This window comes from Telmatherina bonti, assembly GCF_933228915.1.
Source record: "Telmatherina bonti genome assembly, chromosome: 13".
NCBI classification, from domain to species: domain Eukaryota; kingdom Metazoa; phylum Chordata; class Actinopteri; order Atheriniformes; family Telmatherinidae; genus Telmatherina; species Telmatherina bonti.
This window is the reverse complement of record NC_136611.1, coordinates 35,931,384-35,947,079: the sequence shown is the minus strand read 5'-3', so window position 1 is coordinate 35,947,079 and position 15,696 is coordinate 35,931,384. Positions and strand designations below refer to the sequence as shown.

Below are 15,696 nucleotides of genomic sequence, written 5' to 3'. Positions count from 1 at the left end.
TATGGCCATGTTACACCCACACTATAGCCATGTAACAGCCACACTATAGCCATGTTACAGTCACACTATAGCCATGTTACAGCCACACTATAACCACGTTACAGCCACATTATAGCCATGTTACAGCCACACTATAGCCACATAACAGCAGCTTTATAGCCATGATACAGCCACACTATAGCCATGTAACAGCAACTTTATAGCCATGGTACAGCCATACTATAGCCACATAACAGCCACATTATAGCCATGTTACAGCCACATTATAGCCATGTTACAGCCACACTTTAACCATGTAACAGCCACATTATAGCCATGTTACAGCCACACTACAACCACGTAACAGCCACATTATAGCTATGTTACAGCCACACTACAACCACGTAACAGCCACATTATAGCTATGTTACAGACACACTACAACCACGTAACAGCCACATTATAGCTATGTTACAGACACACTACAACCACTTTAAAGTCTTGCTATAATCATGCTACAGCCACATTTTAATGATTTTAAATTCCTATTTTGGTATATATTGAATCCCTTCACAGTAACAGTATATATATTGTCTATGTTTAGAGCTAAAACATATTTGCAGAAAGCATCACTTATAATAAAACCCTGTATTTTTGGTGCAAAATTTTGCAAACTGTTTCAACAATATAAAACTATTTCCCAACTTTTCAATAGTAGAAAAAAGTGATTATAATCAGCAAGATAATTTTTTATAAGACAAATAACAGAAACAGTGAAAAGGTTATGTAATCCAAAATACTGCAAAAGTTACTAAACACTAAACCTTTTAGGTCTTACAGAAGATGAAAATAAAATATTCAAAATAAAACTATTTGAAGTACACAGAAGAGGCTTTTGTTCTGTAGTGGAACAATGTCACTGAACACCTCATATCTAAAGTTGCGGCTGCAGATATGTTGGGGAGAAACACCTGCAGTACACTGGGCATCTTTTAAATAAAAAATAACACCGGACAGTTTCTACTCATCAGTAATACAATGAATCATGAGGCTGATTTAAGGCTCTATGGTGTGACTCCATCAGAAATGCATAGTAGTTGGTGAGTTTTTTAATTCACAGCAGTCTTTCTCAGCTGTACAGTTTTGGCACTACGTCGTTAAATACCTTCAGCTCTGAGGTTTGTAACATGGGCCAATGGTTCAGCTTTAAACGCGCTGTGTTTCACTGTACAGAAGGTGGGGATGCAACTGGACTGGGTAAAATACCGCACCATTCGGTCCGCCTTGATACAATCCACTCTTCCTGCAGTAGATTTTGAGCCAATCTATTTACCTGACCCAACACGTTTTCCCTCTATTTTGATTAAAAGTGTAGATTTATGAGGTATTTTTGACAAAAACATAATCACGTGTCAAGTTAACAGTATATCCAAAATATGTGGTTATAATGGGAGCCAATGGGACCAAATCGGTCCTGAAGGTCACAAACGCTTACATTGTGCGCAACTCCTGCTCTATACATCTTGAAAAAATGATCCTATTTCAACATAATATAAAAAAAACAAACTTGCCAAGTTTGATAGAATTAGCATTTACATTGAACGAGATATTCAATTTAATATTTAAAAGAGTACATGTTTGGTACCAAAGGTGCCCAGAGGGTTAAAACTGCAGGACAGTGGATCTCAAGGACCGGACTTGGGCGCACATGGTCTAACATTGGTTAGGTGAAGGGGTTTGACTTTTATCCTTTGGTTTTACATGTTGACAAGAACATTGTGATAAAAAAAGAAAAATCAGTTCATGTGCGAGAGGTTAACTCCCTCAGGAGGTTGTGCTAGCTTATCCTGGCATCAGTAGGACATGATGATCCCCACAATGAGGAAAACATGGATGGAAACATGACAATGAAACTGGAAACATGAAATTTACTCAGATGTGGGTGTGAACTTTTTCTGGGTCCACAAACATCCAGAAACCAGAAACCAATCCAGCTCAGGGACCCCCACAAGGTTCCTCTCCTCATACAACACCATCATTAAATACATGGATGTTCACAGTGTGCTGTGAAACATACTTTTCTGTTGCCATGGCAACAAGTACAAAATCAATGCACCCAAGACCAGAGAAGTCATTATTCTGAGGAGGTCCAACATGTCCTACCTTTGCCGATGACCAGGCCGCACTTGTCAGCCGGGATGGTGTAGGTGACTTCCTGTAGAGGACCAGGAGAACCCACGGTCCAATCACCACGACCTCTGACCCGGCCACCACGCAGGGATGAGCCAAAACCATCACGTTCCTAAAAACAGACCAACGAGCACCATCAGGGTCCATCTAAAGGCTCTGACACGGTTCATGGTTTAGGCCTACGTGTGTGTGTGTGTGTGTGTGTGTGTTACCTGGGCAGTCTGGATAAGCTCGTTGATCAAGTGGACTGCGTGCTGGCAGCGATCTGGCTGACCCATCACCATGGCGACACGCTCTGGACTGATCCCATCATCTGGATGCAGGGAAGTCAGAGCTCTAATCTGGTTTAAACTGGATTGTACTGGTAGGACTGGGTTTATGATGGATTTTAGTTTTATCTGGAACCTGATGCACACAGACCTGTCTTGAACTGGATTCGGACCCCCGCATCATTCTGGATCTTCTTGATCATTTCTCCATTTCGTCCGATCACAATGCCAACAGCGAACCTGGGAACCGGAACCTGGGTAGAGGCGTTGCGTGTTAATCCCTGACGTACAACCTGAAAGCGGAAGCGTGTTCGATGTGTTCTTACGTCCAGACTGGGTCCTCCCAGCCGGCTGCCGAAATCGCTACGTCCTGGCCTGAAGTCGCCGTCCTTCTCCCTGATCACCTCCAGGACCAGCTCCCTCGCTGCCTGGTGGACCAATCAGAATCCAGAACAGCTTAATGGCGCTCGCTCCCCATCCCCACCCTCCCCCTGATTCTAGATAGAACCCTTTTAGTTGTGAAGATATATTTAATTTATGCTGGTGTTGTCGTTTCGGACTGGAGGCAGAAGAAAAGCATCGGTGCTGGGAAGACACATGAACCCGAGAAAAACTTGAGTACCTGGACTTTATACGGGTCTCCGGAGATGCGAAGAGGTTTGTCAGCTCCTGTTGGCATCGGGCCATCCTGGATCATCATCATCTTCACCCCTGCTCGCTCCTGGAAAACAGAACAAAACAAGAACATGCACATGTGGAGTTTGTCCAGTCAGAAATCAAACATTATGCCACAACCAGACTGGTGAATCTGAGCCAGCCAACCTGCAGTTGTTTGATAGTATCTCCTCCTCGGCCAATCACCAAACCCACTTTGCTGGCCGGGATGAGCATCTCCTGGACCGAGGTCCCGCCTTCACCGTCGCCGTGGAAACCTGGGCCGTTTCTACAGCGATCCACAATCTGGATCAGCAGTCGCTTCGCCTGCCTGAAAACAGCAGCACGTTTTTAGAAAAAAACCACCTCAAATGTTCCAAATGTGAGATTTAAAATTTTTCACGACGTGAAATCCGAACTGAATCCTTCTAAACGTTGAGCTGCAGCATCAAAGTAGAGCAGAAAGTTGAGAGCTCACTCAATGTTTTCTGGAGTTCCTGTCAGAGAACATGGCCGCTCCATCAGACCTCCACTGTCTGCAAACACAACACAAGCATCACCTCCACAACTCCTGCAAGAACATAAGAACCAGACATGGAGGAACCAGCACATTATAGACCACGTTATAGACCACTTACCTGCAGCAATCTGGATCTTACAGCCTGACTCCAGCTGGATCCTGGTGATCTGCTCTCCTCCTCTACCGATAACTGGAACAGAAAGGGGATGAAGGAGAACACAGATGATCTGAGGAAGCTTCTTCACATCTGTAAAGTCCGTTTTTTCAGGGTCATTTTAACCTAACTGAAAATAACAGATTTTATAAAGATCTAGTGTAGATTAAATGTTCTACTTCAGATTAAATGTTCTAATTCAGATTAAATGTTCTAATTCAGATTAAAGGTCCAAATGAAGATTTAGAAGAGCAGATTTTACAGAGCATTCTAATGTTGTAGTTCTGATATGATCTAGTGTAGATTGAATGTTATAGTGTTGATAAAATGTTCTAGTTCAGATTAAAGGTTGTAGTTCAGATTAAAAGTTCTTGGGCAGAATAAATGTTGTAATTCAGACTAAAGGTTCTAGTGCAGATTAAAGGATGTAGTGCAGATGCATTGTTCTCAATGAGATTTTCTAGAGCAATCTAATGTTGTAGTTCCAATATGATCTGGTGCAGATTAAATGTTCTAGTGTGAATAAGATGTTCTAGTTTAGATTTAAAGTTCTAGGGCAGATTAAAGGTTCTAGTTCAGATTAAAGGTTTAGTACAGACAACAGGTTCTAGAGCATTTTAATGTTGTAATTCAGACAGCTGTGGTTCAGATTAAAGGCTGCAGTTCAAATTAAAAGTTCTAGGGCAGATTGAAGGTTGTAGGGCAGATTAAAGGTTCTAATGCAGATTAAAAGGACCCAGTGCAGAGTTATTGTTCTCAAGCAGATTTTCTAGAGCATTCTAATGTAGTTTCGATATGATCTAGTGTACATTTAATGTTCTACTGTGGATAAAATGTTCTGGTGTAGATAAATTGTTCTAGTTCAGATTAAACGTTCCAGTGCTAATGGTTCTAGGTCAGATTAAAGGTTCTAGGGTAGAATAAATGTTCTAGTTCAGATTTCAGTTTCTAGTGCAGATTAAAGGTTGTAGGGCAGATTAAAGGTTCTAGCTCATATTAAAGGACCCAGTGCAGATTTATTGTTCTCAAGCAGATTTTCTAGAACATTCTAATGTAGTTTCGATATGATCTAGTGTAGATTAAATGTTCTAGTGCCGATTAAATGTTCTAATTCAGATTAAATGTTTCTATGCAGATTAAAAATTATGGAGCAGATTACATGTTCTAGACCATTTTAATGTAGTGGTTTAGACATGTTCTAGTTCAGATTGAATGTTCCAGTGCAGATTAAAGGTTCCAGTGCAGATTAAAGGTTCCAGTGCAGATTTAAGGTTCCAGTGCAGATTTAAGGTTCCAGTGCAGATTTAAGGTTCCAGCGCAGATTAAAGGTTCCAGTGCAGATTAAAGGTTCCAGTGCAGATTTAAGGTTCCAGTGCAGATTTAAGGTTCCAGTGCAGATTTAAGGTTCCAGTGCAGATTAAAGGTTCCAGTGCAGATTAAAGGTTCCAGTGCAGATTTAAGGTTCCAGTGCAGATTTAAGGTTCCAGTGCAGATTTAAGGTTCTAGTGCAGATTTAAGGTTCCAGTGCAGATTTAAGGTTCCAGTGCAGATTTAAGGTTCTAGTGCAGATTAAATTGTATAGTTCAGATTAAAGGTTCTAGTGTATATTAGTGATCGTGCATGCAGAAGGTCATACACTGTTGCAGACTAAAGGAACTAGGGAAGCTGTCTTTTGACACCTTTGAGATGGGCCATGAGCTTCTGGTACCAAACACCAGGACAATCACAGTTTAGCTGTTAATCTAGATTTTAACTGTGGATATTTACTGACATTTATTACATCACTCTACTTTGGAAGTCATTAGTAAACTGGAATCAGCCAATTTAAAATGCATACATATATAAAATATCACGTGTTCCTAACACCACGCAGCCTTAGTCAGACTTGTTTCACATGGATCATTAAGTGGTTGGGTTGAGGGTTCTGGATCAGAGGAAGACGCATACTCACTGAAGCCCACCATCCTGTCAGGGACCTTGTAATCCTCTGTGATTACCCTGTTGACACACAACACACACATCAACGTCCCGATCACATGACCAACCTCCTGCACAGTGTGATGTCTGGAAGTCGATAAATGATTATGTTGATGCAGACGCAGGAGGACAGATCTATAACACTCATGTTCTCTATTTGCAAACATGCTGAGCCCTGCTGACCGTGTGTGTGTGTGTGTGTGTTAATCAATACAAGCTGCTCCTCGTACCTCTGATGGCCCATGGCAGGAAGCTGGTTACCTACTGGGAGACGGAGACAGGGATTAGAAAGAACGGACCTGGTGGAGGTGCTGACCTCAGACTGCGTCTTCTTAAACACAAACTAGTCCACTTTCGATCCGTTCACTTGATCAGATGCAGAACCTGATCCACGAAAACAACTCGGCCCAGGTGAGGAAAGGTTCTGACCAACCTCAAAAGGATCTGAATTCAAGGTTTTGGATCAACCCAAGTATTCTGCAGGCTGTAGGAGAGGTTCAGGAATATGATCCACCTGAGGCAGGACTGTGGGTTTGGTAAAGATCAGACCTACTGAACCTGGTCCAACTCCAACAGAACTTTCTGGGTCTGCAGGAACTTTGATCACAGTACTGAATCACACATCCCACTTTGATATGATTTGGATCAGATTAACTCAGATGGCTATGAGACGACACATCCTGGTCCCTCACTCGGACCAGTTCAGACAAAGAAGCTTTTCTGGTTCCGTTGGATAATCGCAGATCAGGCGGAGGGTTTTAGCTGATCTGGAAACTTTCACGTTTTTGTGGTTGGATATAAAGAATATGAAGTCTAAAACTGTAAAGTCTCATTTCCACCAACAGGTCCAGCTCGGGATCGCTCGGCCAGAGTATCCCACACATCCCACTTTTCTGGGACCTTTCCATTGGGGTCCCAGTCTTACCGGTCTGATGCTGTTCTCTGATTGGTGGAAAGATTCGTGACTTTCTGTGTGACTGAAGACATTTTACTGTTTAACACCAAGAAGAAAGACAACAACTAGCTGGATGTCCTCCATTGGTTCTAGATGGGCGTCTCCTTCTTCCTTAGAAGTCCAGGTAGACGTCATTCTGCCTTACACACCTGTTGCATACGCTGCCAGAAGCCAGAACTAATTTTCTTCTTCTTGAGGCAACAAAATGACATCATGTTGTCCACGTGGATCCAGTTAGGGATATCTTACAGCTTGATCTTGATGCATCCGCCCAGCAGAAGCTGCTTCTGGTTGCTGCATGAAACCGTGTCTGATTGGTCGGACATTTAAAGTGGGCATGGTCGCCAGGTGAATAGACCTCTTATAAATTTATTCATACGTCACTTGTGCATCTTCCTGTTTCTTGTGCGATATGTTACAAGCTTAAAATGTCACACTACTATGCAGCTGATGTAGGGTACATGACTAATACACCGTCTACCAGGCAAAGGTATGGTTGCTATGGAAATGTGACCGGTATCCGAGTTTACCAAACTAAACAGTCCCAGACTGTAGAAAATTAGTAATCCCTGTTTCTTTTCCAGAGCCAAGCGTACCCCCATCCCCATGCATCGGTACGTAACCGCATGACGTCATCGTGGAGTAACATCTTCTTTATACTCCAACAACAACCGAGTCACAAAAATCATGATTCTTTCCACCAATCAGACGACTGCAGAGTCAAGCTCCACCCTCTAGGGTGTGAAAAGTGAGGTTGGTTGGAATAACCTGGCATCCTTCCTGTACAGACTGGTACTGGACACCTGGACCAGGATCCATACTGGGATGGGCCCGCTGGTGGAAACAGGGCTGAAGATGGTGAAGCAGTTGTAAGGTTGAACATGTTTCTGTAAATGTTACGTCTAAAAGCGGGTCGGATGTACAGACTTTTTGTCTGGAAGATGCCGGGTCTGGTGAAGTTCTGGTTCCCATCACTGGGTCCAGGTCAGACTGAAAGCTTCCTGATCAGAAGGACGGTTGAAGTTACATGGAAAGAACTTGATATTTAAAGGTCGGAGACGTGGTTCAGGGTGAATTTAAACAGGGTAACATGTCCCGGATCAGGAAGCTGCAGCTCAGACCAGTTTCAGTCTAAGTTCAGTTTAAAATGTTCTAACTCCTGATCAGTTTAGAGATTTCTGGTCCTCACCTCCGTCCTCTCCAGGTCGTTTCTGTCCGGGATAGTACAGTGAGGGCTCGACGCTTCCTGAGGAGCTGTTGAGGTGGGACATGGCTTCCCCGCCCATCTTACCCACCATCTGAAAACAGGAAGAACAGCTTTAAGATCCTGATCTCTCAACAAACCAGGAACTGATCCTCAGAGACAGGTTCAAATGAAACCATGAGTCCTGATCAGCAGAGCACCGAACATCTCAGCCTGAAACACCGTCAGTGACGTTCAGCAAGTTCATCTCTGAAGCGGATACAGATCTGACAGATCCAGGCCAGCAGGTCCTAAGTCATACTTTACACAGAGACGAGGATATTTTATATATATATCTCACCATGATGATATATACATCTCACACCATGATGGTTCAAGTCAAACCCATAAACCTGATCTAGTTTGCCTCCAACATCCAGTCAGAATCAAGGTTCCTACCAGAGGCCGTCACTACAAAGCTGGGTTTCCTCTTATGGAGGTAACTTCATGGTTTTCTGTACGACGCTGCTTCACCTCTCACTGGAGTAGATCACCGTGGTAACGTACGCTGACCTGCTCCGGACCAGGTTATGTTCTGGATAAGACATCAGCCCCGCCTCCTGACCAATCAGCTCTCTTCCAAATTGCCCGTCTCTTACGACGTCGGTGTGCAGATCGTAAGAGGGACGTTCAGGAGAGAAAGAGTTTTCAGGTATAGAAACATCCTTTTAATGAAGAAATAAAGTCTTGCCAGAGAGATTTGAAGAATGATTTTCTTCTTCTTGACTTCTTACCAGTACGCCCAGCTCCACCAGGCTGCGTCTGGAATAATGAACTTTATAACAATAATTCAGAACTGCAGGACCAGGAGTTCATGGAACAACCGGCGACTCCTGTCGTCACAGCCAGGAATTATTTCTCCAACACAAAATGTGCTCACAGGGGGGGTGGGGTGGGGGCTAATAAAAGAAGAAACTGAGGACGTTCTGATGAAACGTCTGGGCTGTAACAAAGTAATCAGAGTACTGTCCATCTATGTTGTCCAATAAATTAATATCATCTGTTGAATTTAGGCATCAACAGAGTCGGCCATGTTCTTTGGCAATCCTTCCTGGCTGTTGCTACGGTAACAGTGCTGCTTTTGCCCTGGATGATGTTTAAATTCTTCATGTTTCGGAACATCAGCTCCTCCGTGGGGAGGTAGGACACGCTGCAGGGTTTCTCCATGTTCGCCACTGATCAGGGGCCGCAAACCCCGCCCCTTTTATGTGAGCACGCTCTGATCTGGATGGAAAACCCGGGTGGGATTACGGAGTTGATACCCGGCTTTGTAGAACCGCTAACATTCAGGATCTGGATAAGTTAACCAGGTATCACCCGGGACTATGTTAATCCCGCTCTGTAGTACAGTCTCAGATCTTTACAGAGTCATGATGGAGGTTTACTGGAGAGTTAAATAAATATTGGATTAGACTTTAACATTATGGAATAACTGCATTAATTCAAGGCTCTGAACTCGGACAGCTATTGTCTACAAACTGTAGAGTAAACGCAAACTTAAAATGTTTTCAGCAACAGTCCTGTCAAGCTTCTGTGTGCCCGTTTTCCACTGGTTCAAGCAGGTGGGGTTGTGTTTGTTTACATGTGGCTGTTGGCCCCCTTCTCAGTCCCAGCCTGGACTTTAGGGCAAGTTCACTTCAGCCATTTTGTTTCAAATCCTGATCCGTTTGCTCGGAAAGTTGCTTCATTTGGATAAAAGTGAACGCACCAAACAAATTCTGATTCAGACCAAAGGGGTGGACTCGGCCCGCCTACAAACAGGTCTCAGCCCATTGGACCACTACCTTTCCTGCATGTGGCGTAGCGTTGCATTGTGGGTAAATCCATAGCGATGGCGTTAAGGGTCCTCTGCCTCGTCTGGTGTTCATACTGCGTCCATTGTTGCAGTGGATTTCTGCAGGATACTTGCATAAGACACAATAAAAACCCAAAACAGCCATAGTTTGGTCTCCATGTTTAACTGGCAGGTGGAGGAAACAGAGTTTTCTTCTTCACACCGGTCTGGTCCTCTCTTCTGCTAAATACTAGTGCAGCGCCATAGACATATCTACATAGATGCCGCATAACATCACGCTGCCTGTATAAGCTGATGTCTCTTCTTGGATGGGTCTCCATGCGCCTCCAATACATTTATTGCCCCAATCACAACAACTTCACCAATTTTTACTTGATTTTTCTCAGTTTGGTTTGTTACAAAAGACAGATATATTGTAATGATTAAGATCACTGTAAAACATTAAAAACGAGCTTTTATGCTAAAATATTTTTATAATGCTAATAAGGCAGCTACAATTTAAATAAATGTATAAATGAATTGATACCAACATGTTCTTTTGTTTATTGATACATTTGGATTTATCTATTTTTATCTGGTTAAATAAATTCTTATTCAACATTGTGAAATGTAATTCCACACAATCTGCTTTCAATATTTTGCCGGTTATTGCAACTGTATGCTGAACAAAATATGGGAATAGTTGCTGCTTTCTCTTGACTACGGTGGACTCTTACTTTTATTAACATTTATTAATTTATAAATATAGAGATACAGTTGTACAAAGTCTGAAAATAAAGTATTGTATCAAAACTGTGCAATTCAGAAGTTACCCAGAAAAACACTCAGAACATAAACCTCCACCAAGGCCTTTAAAAAGTTCCTGGATCCAAACGGTGATCCGGATCACCACTAAAATTAAATCAGTTCTTCCTTTTCACGTTTCCAACAAGTCCTGAAAATTTCATAAATCTCCATCCAGAACTTTTCAAATTATCTTGAACACAAACAGACAAACAGATAAAGCGGTAAAAACATAACCTCCTTGGTGGAGGTAATTATGCTACCATGTAAAACTCTGAGTGAAACATCAATATCATATTTTACCATAAACACCTCATAGGAGTAAAATTTATCATTTGCATTTAGTAGATTATTCACTGTGTTAACATTATTTATAAACCAGTTATGTAGAAAAGTGTTTTGTTTGTGTGTAATATATACGCCTTGTTCCACAGAAAACAGTTATGTGGGGAAACTATGTTGATTCTGCAGCAAGAGTCGAAAGCAGAGACCCATCCAATATGGCGGCGACACTGGTTTACTCTCAAGCGCTCAATGAGTCGTCTACGTATATATGATATCAGTGTGCAGCGCCACCTCTGGTGGGAATGGGGATATATTATTCTAATGGTTTGGCTGGTTTGACCAAAGTGCAGCCTGAGCACGATCTCGGTCCGCATGGATACACCCCCCTATAACTGAGCCCAGTCCCCAAGCGGACCGAGTCCAGTGGAATATCCTGATGTGAATGCACCCTTATTGTGATCTTTATTTTGTGTGATTTTCGATTTAACTTTGTCATTATCTTATTTTGCAAAATTTCGTGTCAACATTTCGCTACAGCCTGACCAATCCATCCTCACCTGCATCAGCTCATGTAACTCACTCATTAAACTGATGGTTTATGTTAAACCGCCGGGTCAATAACTATCAGTCCATTCTGAGTATCTCTGTAATAGATAGATAAACAGGTAAATGCTGGACTGGGTCCGCCCCCCAGACAGGCAGGACCAGGTTCCGGTTTATAATCTATATATAGAGGATAAACATGAGGAGCTCTTAAAGCAGCAGAATGAAGATAAACAGGTTCAGTTAAAGTTAATCTTTGTCAAACCAAACTTTGAACGAGTTCTTCATTGTGAACCAGCAGAACCCTGGAAGGTATTACAGTCAGCTGATTGATCGCTGAACCAACAGACGCTGGACCTGACTAGTTTCCATCCCGTGCAGCAAGGGTTGCTGTTGAGGACATGATGCAGATATACTACTGCAATAACTCCATACAGGAAACGTGTTTCTACTATAGACAGACGGACGAACAGATGGACGGATGTTTGCCTCAAGTGAACTTAAAAAGGGCAATGGACCACAACCCAGGGAATTGTGGGTAAATTAAACCAGATGTTTTGATGGAACCCTGAACAAGCCCAGACCGCTAAGATCTGATCCACCACCATGTTTTGACATAATTCCTACACATAGACTGTATATAAAAGGTGGGCGGAGCCTCCGTGACGTCTCCGTAGGTTTCTGAAGAGCTGAATTGAAGCTCGGTGGGCGGTTCCTACCATCACCATCTTGGCAGGGTCATACGTGTCGTCTCGCCCGGAAAATACAAATATGGGCAAAAAGGTGGAGCTGAGAGGGGGGCTGTGAGCGTCATGGTGGATGACTGACATCGAGCGAACTCTGAGCTTTCTGTAGCTAAGAGCTAACCGAGCTAAACACGGAGATAACAGGAGCTAACCAGCTAACGGAGGTAAGCGGGCTAAAGCTAAGTCACGTTGTTAACCGGCTAAAAACCGCGGTTGTTCTACGTTCTTCTTACTTGAAGCGGGAGATCGGGTACCTGTCAATCAAAAGGACACGCCCTTAAATATGTCAGACTTCAAGATTAAATTACTTTTAAACGGGCGAGTTAGAAAAAAAAATCACTCCCCCCACAGTTGTCATGAAGGTAAACCTGACCTATTAAACCTAAAATGGATTTGAGGTCAGGATCTGCACCTGAGGTCACCATAGTGGTCTTGGCCTGTGGGTGCACAACAGGAATTAAAGGCAGACCCCGCCCCCCAGGCAGTCTGGGTGTGTACAGGTGGCAGACCCTCCCCCCCCAGGCAGTCTGGGTGTGGACAGGTGGCAGACCCTCCCCCCCCAGGCAGTCTGGGTGTGGACAGGTGGCAGACCCCCCCCCCCCCCAGGCAGTCTGGGTGTGGACAGGTGGCAGACCCTCCCCCCCCCACAGGCAGTCTGGGTGTGGACAGGTGGCAGACCCTCCCCCCCCCACAGGCAGTCTGGGTGTGGACAGGTGGCAGACCCTCCCCCCCCCACAGGCAGTCTGGGTGTGGACAGGTGGCAGACCCCCCCCCCTCCAGGCAGTCTGGGTGTGGACAGGTGGCAGACCCCCCCCCCCCCCCCTCCAGGCAGTCTGGGTGTGTACAGGTGGCAGACCATCCCCCCCAGGCAGTCTGGGTGTGGACAGGTGGCAGACCCCCCCCCCAGGCAGTCTGGGTGTGGACAGGTGGCAGACCCTCCCCCCCCCCAGGCAGTCTGGGTGTGTACAGGTGGCAGACCATTCCCCCCCCCCCCCCCAGGCAGTCTGGGTGTGGACAGGTGGCAGAGCCCCCCCCCCCTCCAGGCAGTCTGGGTGTGTACAGGTGGCAGACCACCCCCCCCCCCCCCCAGGCAGTCTGGGTGTGGACAGGTGGCAGACCCTCCCCCCCCTCCAGGCAGTCTGGGTGTGTACAGGTGGCAGACCCCCCCCCCCCCCCCCCAGGCAGTCTGGGTGTGGACAGGTGGCAGACCCTCCCCCCCCCCCCCAGGCAGTCTGGGTGTGTACAGGTGGCAGACCCTCCCCCCCCCAGGCAGTCTGGGTGTGGACAGGTGGCAGAGCCCCCCCCCCTCCAGGCAGTCTGGGTGTGGACAGGTGGCAGAGCCCCCCCCCCCCCCCCCAGGACCCACCTCTGCTGGCTGCATGAGGCTCTCAGACTGTTGCGTAACGCCAGCCTAGTTTCTAACCAACTTACAGTAAACAGCTGCGGGGAGGGGGGAAGGGGGGTCCTGTTCTCATGTGAAGTGCAGGAACACGGTGGAACCTCCCGGCCTGTGCGGGACAGTTCCCGGGTCAGAACAGAGCGGTGACCCCGGGTCCTGATCCGGGCTTTTCCACCGTGTTTCCGCCGCGCGGACACAACAGGTTGCCCGCTGCCTCGGTGACACGTGCGGCCAAACTTGTGTCCTGCTCCCCCTTCACTTTCCTCCCGGTTCCCACACACTCCCCTCCGGGTGACAGCTCCACAAACTCCCTCCAAACTGCCCCCCGCACCGTGTCAGGCCAGCCCAAGTGGACCGAACCGGCCAGAAGTCCGATAAGAACCGCTTTCCGAGCGGGTTAGCTCGCTGCTGCTGCGCTGAGTTGACGGAGCGCAGAAGTTCAGAGCAGCAGCAGCACAACGCGGAGAATCCACAAAAAAGTGCTTTTAATTAATCTAAACAGCCCGGCTCGGCCCGGAACGGGTGTGTGCTGAGCCCTGTCGCAGTTGTTACCTGGCGGGCCCTCTGTAAAACATCGGCCAGGCCGTCTGACTTCAGCCCCGGCTGGTTGATCGAGGCCTGTCCCTGCACCAGCTCCGCCATCACAGCTAGCCGTTAGCCGCTAGCCGCTTCGGCTCCGCTGCTAACTGTTGAAGCTGTGCTGACGGACAGAGGTCTCACTCCGATGGCTTCTCCGGAAACCAACGCTGAGCGGTCGCTTTTACACGTGTTACCCTCTGATCAGGCAGATGTAGAACGGGAAAATAAAAATACAGATTTTATCTTAACGATGACACTAACAATAACAGTATAAATGTGTTTAGTTACAGGAAAGGTGCAAAACAAACACAGTTTAAAAGAAAATACAACTGGGCCTGATTTAAGGCCCAGATATTACAACTATACTGAGCTCAGTTCAAGCAACAAAATTAGGGTCATGCCTAGTCACTTAAAGGATGAATATGGACCCACTGAGAAAAGAGCAGAAAGGAAACCTGAAAACAGCCAAGTAATCAAATGTTGAAGATAAACTGTAAAAAAAAAAAAAAAAAGTGTTAAAAATAAAAACAGTTTTCAAGCAAAACCATAAACAAAGTGATATATTTTATATTTGATGACATTAAACATTTGTTGTCGTTATCAGAGCAAAATGTTATTAAGTAAAAGATCGGTCAAATTGTTGAGAAAATTATTAAAATCTCAACAAAAGACAAGTTGTTCCTTAGTTAAAATAGAACATCCTTTATTAACTGGTTAATGTGTTATGAGAAATTTTTTTTTGTGTGTGTGTGTGTTTTTTTTGTTTTGTTTTTTTTTTAAACAAATTTAGCTTAAACATTTTTTGGTTTGTATTTCTTGAAATTTATTCTTGAATTACTTTATGACTTGTTTTCATATTGTTTAACAAATAACAATATAAATCAGGTAAAGTGTAAAAATAAAGACAAACATTTCTTATAAAAGCACAACTTTAGTTTTAAATCAAATGGCGTTGCAGGTTGAAGCTCAGAGTGAGTCATCATGTCAATGAGGATCTCTGTCGCTGTTCAGCTGTTGGCTGCTCTGTTTCCGCTTCCGCGTTGAGTCACGTGATTGGGCCAGCTCCACAGGTGGAGGACCTGAAGTTGGAGCAGAAGAAGTGGCTCCTGACCTCTATAGACATATATACATACTCTATATCCATAAATACATACTCTGTATACATATATCTCTATATACAGTCTATGCTCCTGACCTCCGCCATGTTTGTTTGTTTGTCAGTGACCTTTGACCTTTGTTAGGCTCCCCTGGGTTAATAACATTTTCTGTTCAAAATAAGCATATTGATCAATATGTAGAGCTGTAAATAAACAATTAATCAATATAAAGCAGATAAATTTATTTAAGTAATCAATTACACATGAAATGTTCTGAATATTTGTTTAATTTTAAGATTATGTTTCTAAAGTAAAATAAAGACATTTTCTGCAATTTGATTTATGTATTTATCATCTATTTTTCTATTTTATATTTTTGTGAGATTTGATCTATTTTCCATCTTGAATCTCTTTTTATTTTCCCCCCAAACTCATGGAGGACAGGAACTTCCTGCTTTCCCATATCCACAAGGTCAAATAAAAAAAAAAAAAGAAAATAAAATATCTAAAACAACTCACTAAGATATT

At 44.3% G+C, this 15,696-nt stretch overlaps 1 protein-coding gene across 3 annotated transcripts in view; it reads right to left on the bottom strand.

The window, feature by feature from the left end:
• Positions 1 to 14,170, bottom strand: part of LOC306764030 (far upstream element-binding protein 3-like) — a 35,518-nt gene extending 21,348 nt beyond the window's left edge. For 2 of the 3 annotated variants that reach the window (XM_079251038.1, XM_079251039.1), the window contains exons 1-12: positions 14,045 to 14,170; positions 7,888 to 7,996; positions 5,974 to 6,007; positions 5,718 to 5,764; positions 3,731 to 3,802; positions 3,571 to 3,628; positions 3,261 to 3,423; positions 3,061 to 3,159; positions 2,765 to 2,866; positions 2,590 to 2,692; positions 2,382 to 2,482; positions 2,143 to 2,281 (exon numbers count right to left, since the gene is read on the bottom strand). In XM_079251038.1, coding sequence (XP_079107164.1) covers positions 2,143 to 2,281; positions 2,382 to 2,482; positions 2,590 to 2,692; positions 2,765 to 2,866; positions 3,061 to 3,159; positions 3,261 to 3,423; positions 3,571 to 3,628; positions 3,731 to 3,802; positions 5,718 to 5,764; positions 5,974 to 6,007; positions 7,888 to 7,996; positions 14,045 to 14,134 — 1,117 coding nt within the window. In that variant the 5' untranslated portion in view covers positions 14,135 to 14,170. The remainder of the gene's footprint in view (positions 1 to 2,142; positions 2,282 to 2,381; positions 2,483 to 2,589; positions 2,693 to 2,764; positions 2,867 to 3,060; positions 3,160 to 3,260; positions 3,424 to 3,570; positions 3,629 to 3,730; positions 3,803 to 5,717; positions 5,765 to 5,973; positions 6,008 to 7,887; positions 7,997 to 14,044) is intronic. The other variant, XM_079251040.1, reaches the window with a different exon arrangement.
• Positions 14,171 to 15,696: the final 1,526 nt, after the last annotated feature.